General features: G+C 31.6%; 1 protein-coding gene across 1 annotated transcript; it reads right to left on the reverse strand.

Moving 5' to 3' along the window:
- Positions 1–2,863: 2,863 nt before the first annotated feature.
- Positions 2,864–4,363, reverse strand: LOC140984117 (protein JINGUBANG-like). Its single transcript, XM_073451315.1, has one exon. The coding sequence runs from the start codon at positions 4,246–4,248 to the stop codon at positions 2,872–2,874; it is 1,377 nt and encodes a 458-aa protein (XP_073307416.1). The 5' UTR covers positions 4,249–4,363; the 3' UTR covers positions 2,864–2,871.
- Positions 4,364–16,103: the final 11,740 nt, after the last annotated feature.

Below are 16,103 nucleotides of genomic sequence, written 5' to 3' on the forward strand. Positions count from 1 at the left end.
GTCGTGGTTAGGGTGTCTTGCTATCTAATTTTTTCTATCTCAAGTAAGATTATACCTAACAAGAATCCTAGTTCAACAAGGTGGCTAGCATCTTCTGGTTTTATAAATACTAGGCATTGGTCATGGTTTTACACTAGTCACACTCTTTCACTCACTCAGCACTAATATAACGCACTTTGCTCTTTGCATTCATATTCAGATAACTGACTTAAGCATCGGAGTGGTCACGAAGAAAACATCCCCGCACCCTTAACCTTATTTTTGTCTGTGCAGACCCCTCAGCACCGACCCGATCCCAAAATACTTGGAAGATTTGAAGACCCATTCACCAAACTGAATCCAAGATAAAATTTTGATATCATCGGTTTCGATCCATTAATTATTGTCGAAGATCAACTAATGAAACAGTTCATGTTCTTACTTCATATGGCTTATCCAAGGGGGAGTCCTTTGTTTTAAAAGATTGTTGCCCACTTTTTCTCAGCCTTTTTAAAGAACTTTGTTAAATGATTAATGAAATGTTAAGAGTTTTTTTTGTTAGACGATCTAATGGTTTTATATCCGTGAGACGTGTCAATTCGATCCATACTTATCATGAAAAATAAATTTTTTATATAAAAAATAATAATTTTTATTGGTTGAGTTGGGTCGAAGATTTCACTAACAAAATTGAATTGTAAGAAAATCTCATGAAATTTTTTGTGTTTTTATAATAATATTATTTATAGAAGAAAAAGAATGATTTTTTTAATCGTTTTTTAGCGATACAAGTAATGGCGTGATAAGTGATTGATAAGTTAGTATATTTTGGACTTGTCTGGTTAATTATACGATGATGTTTTATATTCAAATATATTACATATTTTTTGGACTTGACCTGCCCATTGCAAGTCAATAGTCCAAATAAATATCTGACTTGAAATTCTGAACTATGAAAAGTAAAGATTCTGATATATTTCACGTATTTTATTTATATATATATAATTATCGAATTAACGAGTATTGCATTCGATGTCCTATTTTGTTACATATCCCACGTATATAAATAGTATTTTTAAATTCTTAAAAATTATGATTATGAATTTTTTTTTTACAAATTTGTAAAAAAAATTATCTATATCTGAAGGTCTTGGTTTCAAGTGTTGGGGAAGACGAAAGAAATCATTTTCCAAGAGTGAGATATTCTATGAGTGACGGCCCATGCTGGACCATCCTAACGACCCATGATCAGTAGTGGTGCATGGGTATTTGTCGAGACCCATGTTGGTTCAACTTAATGGCCCACTATCGTTACAAATTTTGATCTCTAATTTTTTTAATCTAAAAATCACTTGAAATTTAAAAAAAAAAAAACGTGCATAATGTGTGCATGGATTACTAGTAGATAAGGAAAAGGAATACGTACGCGTGGGCCACAACAATCAAACAGAAGTAATTGCTACCAATGTAATGGGCCGAAAAGGTGAAACTCAACCTTCTAGCTATCGAAGAGCCCAAACCCAAAGGGCCCATAATTTACTAGCCTACGAGATTTCGAATTTCATAAAAAGTCGTCAATAAATATATATATTATTTTTTCTTTAAAATAATTATTTTCTATTTACCAATCACATCACGATGGGTTTTTTCCTCACGTTATGAAGATAAAGGAGAAGCTCTCTCTAAGCAGGAGAATGAGAAGGAGAAAGTTGTTTAATTTATGATACAATATTTATATTTTGAATAAAAAATAAATTTTAAATTATTGAAATGATAAGAATTTTGTAATTAAATATAAATACACATTTAAATATAAAAAGGCAATAATATAATAATAATTTGATATTTTATTCCACTATCATATGTTAAAGGTGTAAAAAATTTATACTAATAAGTAATGTAGCAAAGGAAAAGACATTTAACTTATTACACGTCATTCTCTTATCTAGAGGTGGTATACCGTATTGTACCATACCGAAAATCTTATAACGTACCGAAAATTACGGTACATGTAAGTAGCATACCGATTATACCGAAATTGTACGGTATATCAAGATTTCGGTACGGTATCGGTATAAAAAAACCTTACATTTTAAAAATTTTATAAATTTACTATTTTAAAATATTATATATTTTAAAATTTTTTATATTTTTTGGTATTTCGATATTACGATATATATCGAAATTTTCAAATTACATACTGTTATCGTACCGTACCGAAATCTTCGTTATATCGAAAATTCGGTAAATTCGACGTTTTTTTGGTACGGTAATCTCAGTATACCGAAAATTCGATATTTTTTCTCACCTCTACTTATCCAACACTTGTCTCAAGTTTTATAAAAGATCGAAACTTTAAATCATTATGGTTTTTTTTTATGACGACGAAACTTGCCACCGCTAATGTTCCATGTATAATAGTCATTGGTCAAATGTTAACATGTGCCACCAAGTCAAACATTCTCTCAAATAAATCTATCATTCATATATTATAAATTGTGGTGGAAGAAATTATGGCAACATTAATTACAGATATCAATAGAAATAATAAAATTACAAATTCGATACCACCGACCAATCAAACCGACCCACTTCTATGCTTGTTGAAATATTCACATGAAATAACGATTGTAATTAATTATAACTATATTATATAATTCTTCTCCTAAATTTTCAAAATTTATAATTACAAATTAATTTAACATGCTCTAAAATATTGAATTTTTTTTAACAACAAATATTTCGGAACTCTCAATTGGACGGTCGTAACTCCCGAATTCGTATTAGTTGTGAACCCGCGTGCTCAAATCTCCGCCGCCAGCCCATCTTCCATGCCTTGCCTTCCACTCAAAATATATCTCCAGCACCGCATTTGAAGGTGGCGCGCTTCCCTTATTCTTCTTGCCTTTCCGTCAAGCTAACTGAGGCATGTTCGGTAACTCTCCAAACCTTCACACTCTTGTCTAAGCTCCCACTGTACACAACCCACGACTTACCCTCATCCTCTTCAGCGGTCTCCGCCGTGTCATTCTTCACGGCCAGGCACTTCACAGGCCCGCCATGCCCCGTCAACACCGCCATGCACATGTGAACTCCACCAACATCCCTGCGCCACACGCATATGGTGCTATCCGCCGATCCACTCAGTACCAAATTCCCCATCGAAGCCAGACACAGAACCGCCATCTTGTGTCCCCTCAAAACGCCGCTGAACGACATGAAGTGCTTCCCCCGCTCCCAAAATCTCACCAGACCGTCGGAAGACCCGGCGTACAGAGCCCCGGCGGCACGGTTCACAGCCAGCGACGTCACCGCGTGGTCTTCATTCAGCAGCGTCTCCACCAGGACATGCTTCGTGTACTTTCCCACCAGCTCTCTCCTCCATGCCTTCACCGTACCGTCGGCGGAACCGGTAAAGAACAAGCCACAAAACCCAACCTCCACCGAATTGACAGCATCATCATGCGCGCATACAGATTCCAAGCACTTAGAATCCGAGATTCTCCACACCTTGAAAGTTCTATCCCACGAACCTGAATACAACAGCCCCTGATCGGTATCGACGCTCATGCAAGACACCGCATCGTAATGTTTTATCCATGGAACCGTACGATTCCTCCTCACTTCAACATAGTTTCTCGGATTTATCGATTTCCTCAGCAAATCTCGGGTCGTCGGCAAATTCCCAACCCGCTTATGCGTGCTTCTTTTATCCCCAGAAGATCTCCAAACCCTGATTTTCCCATCTTGATGCCCTGTATAAATCCTATCTCCATATACAACAATGGCTTTCACTAAACCACTGCTGGATTTAAACCCGGAAAAATCTTGACAATCTTTCCATACCCTCACGTTCTTGCTTTCTGATCCCGTGTACAGCAAATCCCCCGAAGCTGCCAGGGAATAAATATGACCCTCTTCACGGGAAAGGCTTCCCACAAGTACATACGAACCCGACTTTTGAGCATCCACCTCATTTTTCTCTTCGTCTCCAGAAAATTGGTACTGGATCCATGGAGATTTCACATAAGGCGAAGGTTGGCTCCACGGAGACGAATCAACGCTATTTCGCTCGGAAAAATACATGGTTGAGTCGGAAGGTGGGCTTGAAGAGGAGACGTTACTACTCCGGTGTGACGAATGGATATTAAACTCATTATCTTGAGCGAAAAATGGATCAGAAGACATTATGGCTCCGAGCTTTCTTCGCCGGAGATCGCTTTTATGACCAGCAGAGATCTCAGCTCCATTGATATCATTGATCGCCATATCACATAATATTGAAAAATGATATATAATGGCGTGACAGTTTATAATAATCTTTGTTTTTTGATGAAGAGAAATCAACAATATTGGTTTGAATATGAAATTTTGATTGAATTGTTTAAGGTGGAAATAGATTAGGAGTATATATAATGAGAGGTGGAGGCTAATGTTGGTGAAAACTTGGATAGGGTAGAGGGACACGTGTTGATTATTACGTAAAGCTTACGGGTATTCAAAGGGTTCATGTGAAAAATGAAAACCATGCAAGGAATTTTCTATGCTCAAATAAGAATTTAGATTTTTTTTTATCTTAATTTGACTTTTTTACAATTTAATAATTTTTTTTTACGTGACTTTGATGTGATATTCATGTAAAATTGATGTTTATCACGTCTGAACTCATGGGACCAAAATTATAAAAAAAAAAAAAACCGAAAAATTCGTAAATAAAATTGAAATTATTTCTTATGATCTCTCAATTCTCAAATTTGAGTAGATCTCTTGTGAGACGGTCTCACAAATATTTATCCGTGAGACGGGTCAATCCTACCGATATTCAGCATAAAAAGTAATACTTTTTCATGGATGATCCAAATAAGAGATCCGTCTCACAAAATACGATCCTTGAGACCGTCTCACACAAATTTTTATCCTCAAAATTTCATAGAATGTTGGTAGCAAGTAGTTTTCATATTCCACGCGGCTTTTTCGTCGTACGGAGGGGGTGTTTTAGTCATAATGTGAAAATTATGGAAGAATTTTCGTGTAATTGTTTAGATTGACTACAGCTTTTGGTATGATCTGAATGATTTGTTCATATGAGTTTGTTGTTTAATTGAAGAAATGTCATGAATATTTAGTATATTGATCTATTAATTTTTTCGAACATTTTTATTTATTTATATTTTCTAAAGAAATCTTCCAAGTTCCATCTAATGATGGTATATGATTAATAAATACGAGTTAAGTATGTTTTGTTGATCAATTCACGATCTTACTATTTAAATTTGTATTATTAATTTTTTCCAAACTTAGTCATTTTTCAATGAAATTCTGACATGACATTGAATATGTCAGTTATGTCCGACTCTATTTTAACAATTTCTAGTAATAATTCATCATTTTTTGGTGCAAATTTAACACTTCAGTAAAAAAAATAACTAAAATCGAAAAAAAGAGTTCGAATTCATAGAGTAGCAAATATAGTAAATTGATCGACAACATGAACAAAATGAAATATCGTAGAATTTACATAACGAAAATTTAAGTTTTTCTAATTTATCGATTTTGTATATTTAGTCATTTTCTACCGTAAAATCGATATTAAATTGGAATCTTGACATATCAACGATGTCCAATATGTCAACAATATTCGATATTATGTAAGTCCTAGAGTAATACACATAATAGAAAATCAATTGACTTTTTTTTTAGAAAAAAATTTCAATTCTTCCAAAGACATTTATCACACAACTAGCTTGCATCTTTACACAATATCAGCATAGGCTTTTCGAAGAAATATATATGTTAAATCTTTATAATTTTACTATGATTTTTTGTATCACATATGTTATGATCGAACATTTATCACTAAGCCAAAAGTTATAAATATTAGTCAAATCTTAACTTTATTTTCTTATACTTGTCACAGTGTAAAGTTATCTACTTGGGCGCTAATAAGTCAAATTGTTAGACTTATAAGTCAAGAGAGATGTGTGTTTATCTGATGATATTGTCTCATATTCTTTAGAGATTGATTTTGCTATTTCTCACCATCGATCATGTTCCTAACAGAGACAACAGTATCTGTTAAAATCTAGTGTTACTCTTTTACAACTCACCTAGTCAATCAAATCAAACGGTTCAACGTCAGCAGCTTGACGTACGAAAACTTAAAAAAAAAAAAAAAGTCATATATCTCAATGTTATTATCATCCATGCACGCTTAACTCACTAACATATTATTACATCTTTTTCCACCCTCAAAATCAGCATTCTAATTTATATATACACACCGGTTATATACATTATGAATGACGTATGATTAAAGCTGCGCGTGCCTTTTGTTTTCGTGTGGTATGAATTAAAGCCATATAAAATTATACAAATGTTGGGATCTGAATGGTGATTGACCACTCAACCTTTGACTTCTGTTTCCTGATCAACATGTCATGACAATGTCGGGCAAAATGAAATATTAATTTTTTTATTTAAATCTCTTCTAGAAATAATATTTCATTATACTACGTTTGATGAAGATCAAATAATTAATTTTAAAAGAATTTATAAGTTGGTTTCATGTAATGAAAGTTGTAGAATTTAGTTTAAATGTTAATTAAGTTATGAGAGTGAAATTGCATATTTTAGTGAATAAATTCTCAAAACTGACCGTTTCCAAAAATAGATCAGTAGAAAATTTTATTTTTCGAAATTTTCAATTTTTATTATATGAACAAGATTTATACAATCGACACATCGGTGTTGTCTGATCATCAATCGGATTAGAATTAGTTCACAATTATTTATTTAATAAAATTTAAATATATTAATTAAATAGCAAATTAGTATTAGTGAATACTTAATGAAAAATTCTCATGTAACATTCTAGAATGGTCTAGAATTATTAATTAATTAACAATTAATTGAAAAATAAAAACATGAGATATTTTGAAAAAGGCATTACAATATCCTGATTCAAAAAGAGTACTGATTAGATCAGGAATTAAAATTTATAATTATTTCATTAAAGATTATATGAAATAAGATAATTTTGCACTCAAATTTTGGTCTACCAAAAAAATCCCTCCATCACTCACGACCAACCACCATCCTCCACAGCACCGCAGTGCCACCGCTGCATCGCCGTTGGATTTTAAAAATTCTGGTAATCATCTCTCGACGTAAATTTCGTTTAGATATCTAGTGTGATCTATACGAGGGATTCAGTTTTTTTATCGTGGACTTGACTCAGGAGATTAAAGAATGTGATTGATTTCAGTAGATCGTTCGTAGGGATCTACAAGAAAAATCAACTCCGCTAATCCCGGACTAGTTAGATGTCGAACGTTCTTAAAAGAAAAGGTAAATCAAATCTGAACACCCTATAAATTGTTTAAATCATATGACGTTCAATAAAATTTTGCTTGTCAAAACAAAAAATTTTAACTTTTAATGCTGTCTTTGGTGAGAAAAAAAGTACACCAACAATTATGAATAACATATTTATAACAAGAAAAAAAATCAAAGCCTAAAAACTCCCCCAAACACTTTAAACCTTGACATTTACTTATTAAGTAGAGCATATAAATTCAAGAGAAACTATTTTTTGTTATTTTATAATTTTGTCACTTTATAATTTTGGTAATATATTATCAAATTTCAGTTATAATCTTGCATATTTTTATTTTTTTGATAATTTTAGTAACTTTCATCATGAATATTGATGTGACACTAACTAGAATTGTCAAAAAATAAAAATAACGAAATAAAAGTAAATTTTGACAATATTGAAGACTAAAATTGCATAGAGACAAATTTTTCAGACCCAAAAAAAACGAATTTTGCTAAATTTATTATACATTATATTGATTATATTTAGAATCAAAATAGAATAACGAGAAAATCACCAGATTTCAATTAATAAGTGGGGAAGGACACCTAGTTTCTATCTTTGTGCTATCCATGTCTCCTAGGCCTTTAACATTAGAAATGCCATTTAAGCTTTTTATTTTTATGTTCATGTCATATCAACAATCTCTTTCTAAAAATTTAAATCGTAATTTAAAAATTATATAATCAAAACAATGTAGTGCACAATTTTGATAATATTTGCAAGATTTTTAAAAAATATATATTTTTTAAACTTCTTACCAATTAGATATTTGAAAATTATGTATATAAATCGAAAAATATTTAAAATAAACTTTTACGAACACTACTTTTATATATAACAACCAATAGAGATATTGTACAAATCGAAAGCCATTTGATTGTTCTTAGATCCATAAATCAAAAGGTTTAAAAGTCACTTTCTATTGATTTGGTTCTGGAAGTACACAAAAAAAAAAATAGTATGTCAATATCGAGAGATTTGAAGTCGTGAATTTCAAATTTATTTATTTATTTATTTATTTATTTGAATTAATTTATATTAGGTAATTTCGCATATAATCATAATTATAATGAATTTAAAAAGACACACATTCTACCAAAACTTTTTTTATTTTCTTTTTCCTAAAAATTAAATAATCAGGACTCAATCATTTCATAAGAATACGACAGCCCAAATTAGGCTAAGCGTGCTTTCCGTATATGCAAGTCACTAAGCTCATGCAAATTTTGAAAATTACATCTATTACCTAAATAATGGGGGTTTTCTTTTTCAAAAAAAAGGTATATGATACAGTTTTACAAAATGAGTAGGTTTTTTGTGAGATGATATCACAAATCTTTATCTGTGAGACGAGTTAGCCCTACCGATATTCACAATAAAAAGTAATACTCTTAGCATAACAAGTAATGTTTTTTCATGGATGACCTAAATAAGAGATTCGTCTCACAAAATACGACCCTTGAGACCGTCTCACACAAAATTAAGACAAAATGTCACTATCGCCAACGTGACGCTTTAATATATTTTTAAAGTCTACCACTAATAGCAAGGAACGCTGTAGTTCCAAGATATCTATAATATAAGATATCGTTCGATTTGTTGGTGAGATAAATGAAAAATATATAACACGAATGATAAAAAAAAAATGAAAGCTAAGTATGTATAACACACTATCATTTGTACTTTGATGTTTCGAAGACTTGTATTATTATATATAAATGAATGAATGATTCTTACATAGAAAATTAGTAGTATATTATATATATTATAAATGACAAATATATAGTGATAATTTAAAATTTTTGCAGTCTTCTTATCATTATTGCATGATCGATCGTACCTATATGTATGAATAAATATGTTGTTAGATCGTTTTATAAATCTATATTCATGAGACATATTGACTCGTCGTCTCATATTTATGATGTAAAAAAATATTGCATTTTTTATTATTTGAATCGACTAAAATATATTTTTTAAAAAATTAATTTGTAAAGATGTCAAACAAAAATTTAAGTGGATATTCGAATAAATTAGATTTTGAAATCTACAACATATCTATTGACTTTCAAAAGGTCCATCGACTATAATTCGGACCGCAGAATGGATCGATCATTGTTCTATCGAAAAACTTGTCCCGTACTTTATTAATAACATCCAACTGTCAAATTGTCATTATATTATATGATATTATATTAATATTTGGATTTTGTATTCTGAAAATGAGCCCAAATTTGTCAGTATCGGTAATTTTAGAGAGATTTTGTCGTCTTATTGGGCAGCATTTAATGATCATTGACCAAGTAGAATTACCCGATTGTGCGCATAGGGCTTTCTACGTGTCCCCAAAAGTAGGTAAAATGTGGCTTTTTTATAAATAAATAAATAAATAAATAAAAAACACACACACACACACATATATACACACACTCTCTATGAGAACGTGTGTAGTCTGTGGATAGTTTTGTAAATTAATAAGTTGAATTAAATTTTAACAATATTAATTTATTGCTATAAGCAGCCCGAAAATTCATTTCAAGACGATGAGTGTGATTTTTTTGAAATTGTAAAATTTAAAATTAACAACTGTTACATCCTTGATTATATCAAATAAATTGTGACAAGCAGATAAATTTCATATGATATGTTATTGCTAATTTATCAGGATTCATTTTCAATAAAATGAATAAATGCAAACAAGCCTTTTACATTTGTTGGGTTTTTTTTTCTTTCAAAAAGTTATTAATTATTATAGTTAGGAGGTATGAAATAAAAGTAACACGTGTTCAAAATTAAGTTATCAAATACTAGAAGTCCTAAATGCTTTGCACCTGATGGTAGCTGCAAAAGTGATATTTTTGACATAAAAGTACACAGAGTTCGATCTGATGAGTTAAAAATCAATTTTTGTTGGCTGGTATGTAGTGAGCCAATAAGAGCCTCGCTGATCGGCTGCAAACCGAGTTGAATCTACACGGACGTACAAAAGTTAGAGGATGTATGAAGTGTTTCTGGCGTAGCTATTCCGATGCTTAAGTCAGTCATGAGACCAAACATAAGTATGCGAAAACAGTAGTATTTGTGTAAGAAATGAATGAATGAATAAAATTTTAGACACAACCTGATTTTTATAGAGTTGATATCAGATATCTTATATGATCAAAACTCTAGCAAGACAAGTCTTTCATATGAAAATGACTCTGATATGGTAAGTTTCTCAAGATACTAGATTTACGTTGATCTCCTCTTATCTTTAATTATTCATGAATTTGAGTTACATATATTGACTTTCTTGAGATTCTTTTCTTATATTCATATATTTATTTAAGAGTTTGGCAAAAACTTGCGTGAGACGGTCTCACGGATCATATTTGTGAGACGGATCTCTTATTTGGGTCATCCATGAAAAAGTATTACTTTTTATGCTAAGAGTATTACTTTTCATTGTGAATATGGGTAGGGTTGACCCGTCTCACATATTATAATCCGTGAGACGGTCTCACATGAGACCCACTCTAAGAGTTTTATTCAAAAAAAAAAATTTATTGACCGCCATATTTATTTAAACTCGGATCGGTAACCATTGAGTTCGGCCGCTCGATCAATAGACTCTTATCGAGTAAAGGATAGCTCAACTTCCGAGCTAAGTGTCGGACTTTTTGGGCTTGACCCCATTGTTCTTCGGAACCTGATTTTTATAGATGAGTTCATATGTGACCCGAGTCAGGTCGAATTAGATTTTAGAGATATCAATATATATTTTTTAGAAGGTCTCTTGTGAATGCAAACAAACCTTTTACATTTGTTGGGTTTATTTTTCAAAAGGTATTAATAATTATAGTTAGGAGGTATGAAATAAATGTCATACGTGTTCAATATTAAGTTATCAAATACTAGAATTCCTAAATGCATTGCACCTAATAGCGGCTACAAAACGTTAAAGCTAACGTGTTAGAGAAGGCTTTTGACACGATAATACTATAATAATAATTAATGCTATAATAACTATCATTAAGCTAAGCTGATAACCAACTTAAGTAATTACTAAACATTATATTTAGCTACTAATTATGAACGAAGATTAATTCTATATTATATTATAGGATAAAAATATATACATGTGATAGCATATCGATAATTGGATTCAAATTATTAGACAATCCAATTGTCATNATTAGTCAACCTAATTCATAACTGCAATGAAATGAAATGTAATACTTTTGATATAAAAAAATAATATTTTGTCATGATCGGGTTAGATATTTCGCAAAATTGAACCGTAAAACGGTCTCATATAAGTTTCTTTTGTTATACGAACATAATCATATAAAATGATTAACAAACGTGTGTGTATATATATATATATATGATTTATTAGTTTATCATGATTCATTAATCGATGGATTAAACACGTTGCTTCCGGGATTTAAGAAGCAAAGGTGATAAATAATGAGCCATATTATAAAATTGATTGTGGAAATTAATTTATTTTAAAAGATAACGTAGCACTGGAAAAGCGTATTAAAATTCGAATACAATATCCTATTATATGGTTTTTTTTCTTAACATGATAATGTATGTACGTGTTGCGTAGACACAAAAATTGATATGATTGATGGGCTCATGGATCTTATTATTCTTAAATAAATGAAACAAAGATTCTTCTTCTTTTTTACAAGTTTTTATTTGAAATTTTTTTAATAATGGATCTAATATATTTAAAATCCCTTATCAGAATAGTTTTAGGTTTTGTTTGTATCTATTATGTAAGCCTCAATTTAGAACACATGTAATTAATAGTTCCTCAAACATGATTAATAACTAAATCCATGTATCTAGTCGTTAATTTCGATGAAAATTTACAAATTAGAATTATATGTAAATTATCAGCTTCTTATATTATAATCAATATTCTAAAAGACGTCACCAAGAACCGCCCACCACCCTAATTTTCAGATCCGTCTAGCCAGCTGCCTAATGTAATGTATAAATTTTTTTGTACTTTTTTGAAAAATATTATTTGACATATTTTTAAATCAATTTGTGAAACAACCCACTCCCATGACAATAACATTTAATAGAAATAACGTACGCGGGAGCATTTCATTTAAAAGGAAAAGTACTAAATAACATTTACATTATAACCATTTCTTAAAACTAGCAATATTACTAGTCACAACAGATTATCTATACATAATCAAAAGTCAATACAAAGTTTTCCCATCATTCATTACCAAAATACATGATATTTTAAAGCTTTACATATGTTCATTCCACCACAATTTAAAGTGACATAACCAAAAAGTCTTTCCCATGGCATTTTATATGACTTCTCCCACCTCGAACAATCCATTTCAGTTCTTTTTATCACCTGCATCACATGACATTAACTGGAATGAGAATAAAACTCAGTAAGTAAGAAACTGTACATAGCAATTACATATACATAGATTTGGCTTAGAACATGGCTATGACAATGGCGATAAAGAATGAATCATAAATCTCAAATCAATGTAAAGGGTATCATATCATGAATTAAAGGAAGGAAATGACAGTTCTGTGAACTGTGACCTGTGACAAGTATCTCTTTGATATAAATATCAAAATTGTGAGAGATACTTCATAATCATGTGATTGGCCAATGACATGCATGAATTACTATCATTCCTTGGCTTTAATCATAGGAAGTTTCATTGAGGCATTTTAACAAACACTTGGTAGGAACAATGGTTTATTAGCTCCCTCAATGAATTCAATGGTAATCTTTGAACAATGAATATATAACACTATACATATCAATTATATGTCAATGGAAAGAGCTAATTAACAATAACATGGCTTGATACATATAAACATCATGTGAGCACTTGAAAGGAAGCTTCTACTCACAACCCATAATCACTTGGTTGCTATGATCATCCTGAAGAAGTTCCTATAAGATAACATATGAAAATCAATCAACACTATGAAGGATAGGAAATTCAATCAGTCCATCATATACCTTCAACCCTCAAACCCTTCTCAACTCAAGAAGATAAAATCCTTACCTTAAAGCTTGGAAATTAAGGTAGAAGAAGCTAAAAATCTTAACTTTCTTGTACTTGAAGTGTAACTTGAAGGAGAGAAAATCTTTGAGGGAGGAGGGCTTGAAACGTGGGAGAAGGAAATAATAGAAGGAAATGGCAATTCGAGATATGGTATTTAAAACCCTTCCCAACGCCTAAAATCGTGTTTCCAAAACACACCTTTGCCTTGTCTAGCGCCGCGGCGCCATTCCTTGGCACTGCGGCGCCCATGCTACGGCATGGCAGCTCCGCGGCGCTGCCTAGGAGCCAGGGCTTCAGCGCTGCCACCTGCAGCGTTCTACGCGTAGCTTACTCAAATATTGCTCCATAAATGCCTCTTCCCTTCATAATTAGGAAAAGTGGTAAACATGAAAGTTGTAGCTCCTTTGTCTTGGCTTGCATATCCAATTGGCCTCATGTTATTTGAAGGTCATAGTAAAAAGTTATGCTCAATTTCCCAACATGTGTCATATCAAGAACAACAATACACATGACACACTCCGGGGTGCTTTTGGCTTGTCTTCCACAATGATTTGAATAAAACTCAAAACATGAAAGTTATAACCTTATATCTTATCTTTCTAATGTAAGTAACCTCACATCAATTGAATCAATACACAAAACATTATGCTAAAAACCACAAATACTGCCACATTTTTATACCGTTTCTGCGCTTCCATTTCCTATTTGGCTCAAGATCAACTTTCTATTCTACACATTCATTACCATTAAAATACATGATCAAATTATCCGTAAAAACCATGACAACAAGACTCATTCATCCCCATAACCATCAAAAACCATGAAACAAAACATCAAACAATAACCTAACCATTTAATAAACATCACCATAAACAATAACCATTTTACATCATCTTAATCATTAAATCATAAAACATGTTCATAACAATAAAAAACCATAACTATTAACATGATAAAAGGTTGGGCTATTACAATTTGTATCGGATAAAGAGGAAGATAAACAATTAATTTTTAATTTGAATCCAATATAATAAATTAATATGAAGATTAACCAAAAAAATTAGATATATAATTTAAAAATCGTCTAGGTGGTCGCTTAATCTTCTAGACGCTAAGCGATGGTTAGTCGCTCACATTTTAGTACACTAATTTATGATAAAAGTAAATTTGAGAAAGTTGTTACTTTCAAGTTGTCAACGGTTTATAGATTCAAGCCGTTGCTTTTAGTTTAATACCAAACCGTGCAAGTGTCACCATTTTGTGCAATACAAGTGTTCATATTTTAAAGGTACCAATAATTGAAAATTAAATGGTTCTGCCACATAACAATTTGCATAGCTGTGGAAGTCCTATTAGTGGGATGAGATATGGCCAATCATTTTTTGAAATATCTCAGAATTTTTTGAGCCCATTATGGTTCGTTAAGGGAAACCAACTTTTTTAAATGAAATTATGTAATCTATTATCAAGTATGGCTTGCTTATAATATGTGATAAACTCACATCCGCTATTATCTATTGATGTTGGTGAAAATTGCGATACTCGATAAGAGATCATATCTGAGTCAGTGAGTGACTCTTCAAGAGATCAGATCTCATTTTGGAGGTTCGAGTCAAACCGTCGAATCTAAAAACACGAACAAGAACATTAGAGAGGGGATGGAAAGTTGTTCTGGCGTAGCTCTTCTGATGCTCAAATAATGATATGAAAATATAGAGAGTATTGTATGTGCTTATTATGAGTGAATATATATGAATACATAAACAATTACTTGAACCTGATATTTATAGGAGAAGATTTACTATGCGAGTAGAGTTCTTTGACGACTAAAACTCTATTATTTGTAGGTTATACATATCGGAGAGTTAATCTACGAATGTATGATATTGATGAAATAGTAAATAAATTTGATTGGACGAGAAATTCTATATCATCTATTCTTTCACAACCGTGACATACAAATATGATGTAAATAAACAATTTGTGCACAAGGAATTGATGCAATTGAAGATGTGTAGTTAATTCACCACATGAGGGATTATTAATGATGTCCTACTTTTAGGACTTGTAGTGTGCGAGTTGAAGAATGGTTTGGGACTTTAGGTCCATAAATTTCATATGAAATTGCTTTTAGCATGACTTGTCTCTTTTTATTATTTCCATGCACTATGCATTTATGGATGACGATAAATTTATTGTTAGATCGTCTTATAGATCTTTATTCGTGAAACATGTCAATCATGTTCATATTTACAATAAAAAATAATATTTTCGACATAAAAAATAATATTTTTCATTGATGACTCAAATAGAATATTTGTTTCACAAAATTGACGTGACCATCTCACATGAGTTTTTACGATCTTTTAACCCCATTTAATTAGCAAGATAAGCCCATCAACATGTCGGAATTAATAGTCGATGACTTGCAGAATCATGGAACTTTTATATCAAGACATTTATATAACCACCAAACAAAAAAATTTATCGCATAGCAAACCTTAGTTTTTGGAATTTTCAAGCTTGTACCATACTTGTTCAAAATGGGTTATATCTGTCAGGCTCGCCCCGCCCCGCCCCGCCCCGCCAAATAGGCGGACTGGAATGACAATTCATCGCCCTACCAAATTATGGGTTGTGATGGTTTACAGGACAACCCTCTTAATATAACTATAAACTAGCAAAGTACATTGGATCAA

The sequence above is a fragment of the Primulina huaijiensis genome, chromosome 9 (genome assembly GCF_012295235.1).
Source record: "Primulina huaijiensis isolate GDHJ02 chromosome 9, ASM1229523v2, whole genome shotgun sequence".
In the NCBI taxonomy this organism is placed as follows: domain Eukaryota; kingdom Viridiplantae; phylum Streptophyta; class Magnoliopsida; order Lamiales; family Gesneriaceae; genus Primulina; species Primulina huaijiensis.

Bases quoted from the DNA above. Each gene is read 5' to 3' on its own strand.
- LOC140984117 (XM_073451315.1), bottom strand. From the start codon at position 4,248: ATGGCGATCAATGATATCAATGGAGCTGAGATCTCTGCTGGTCATAAA.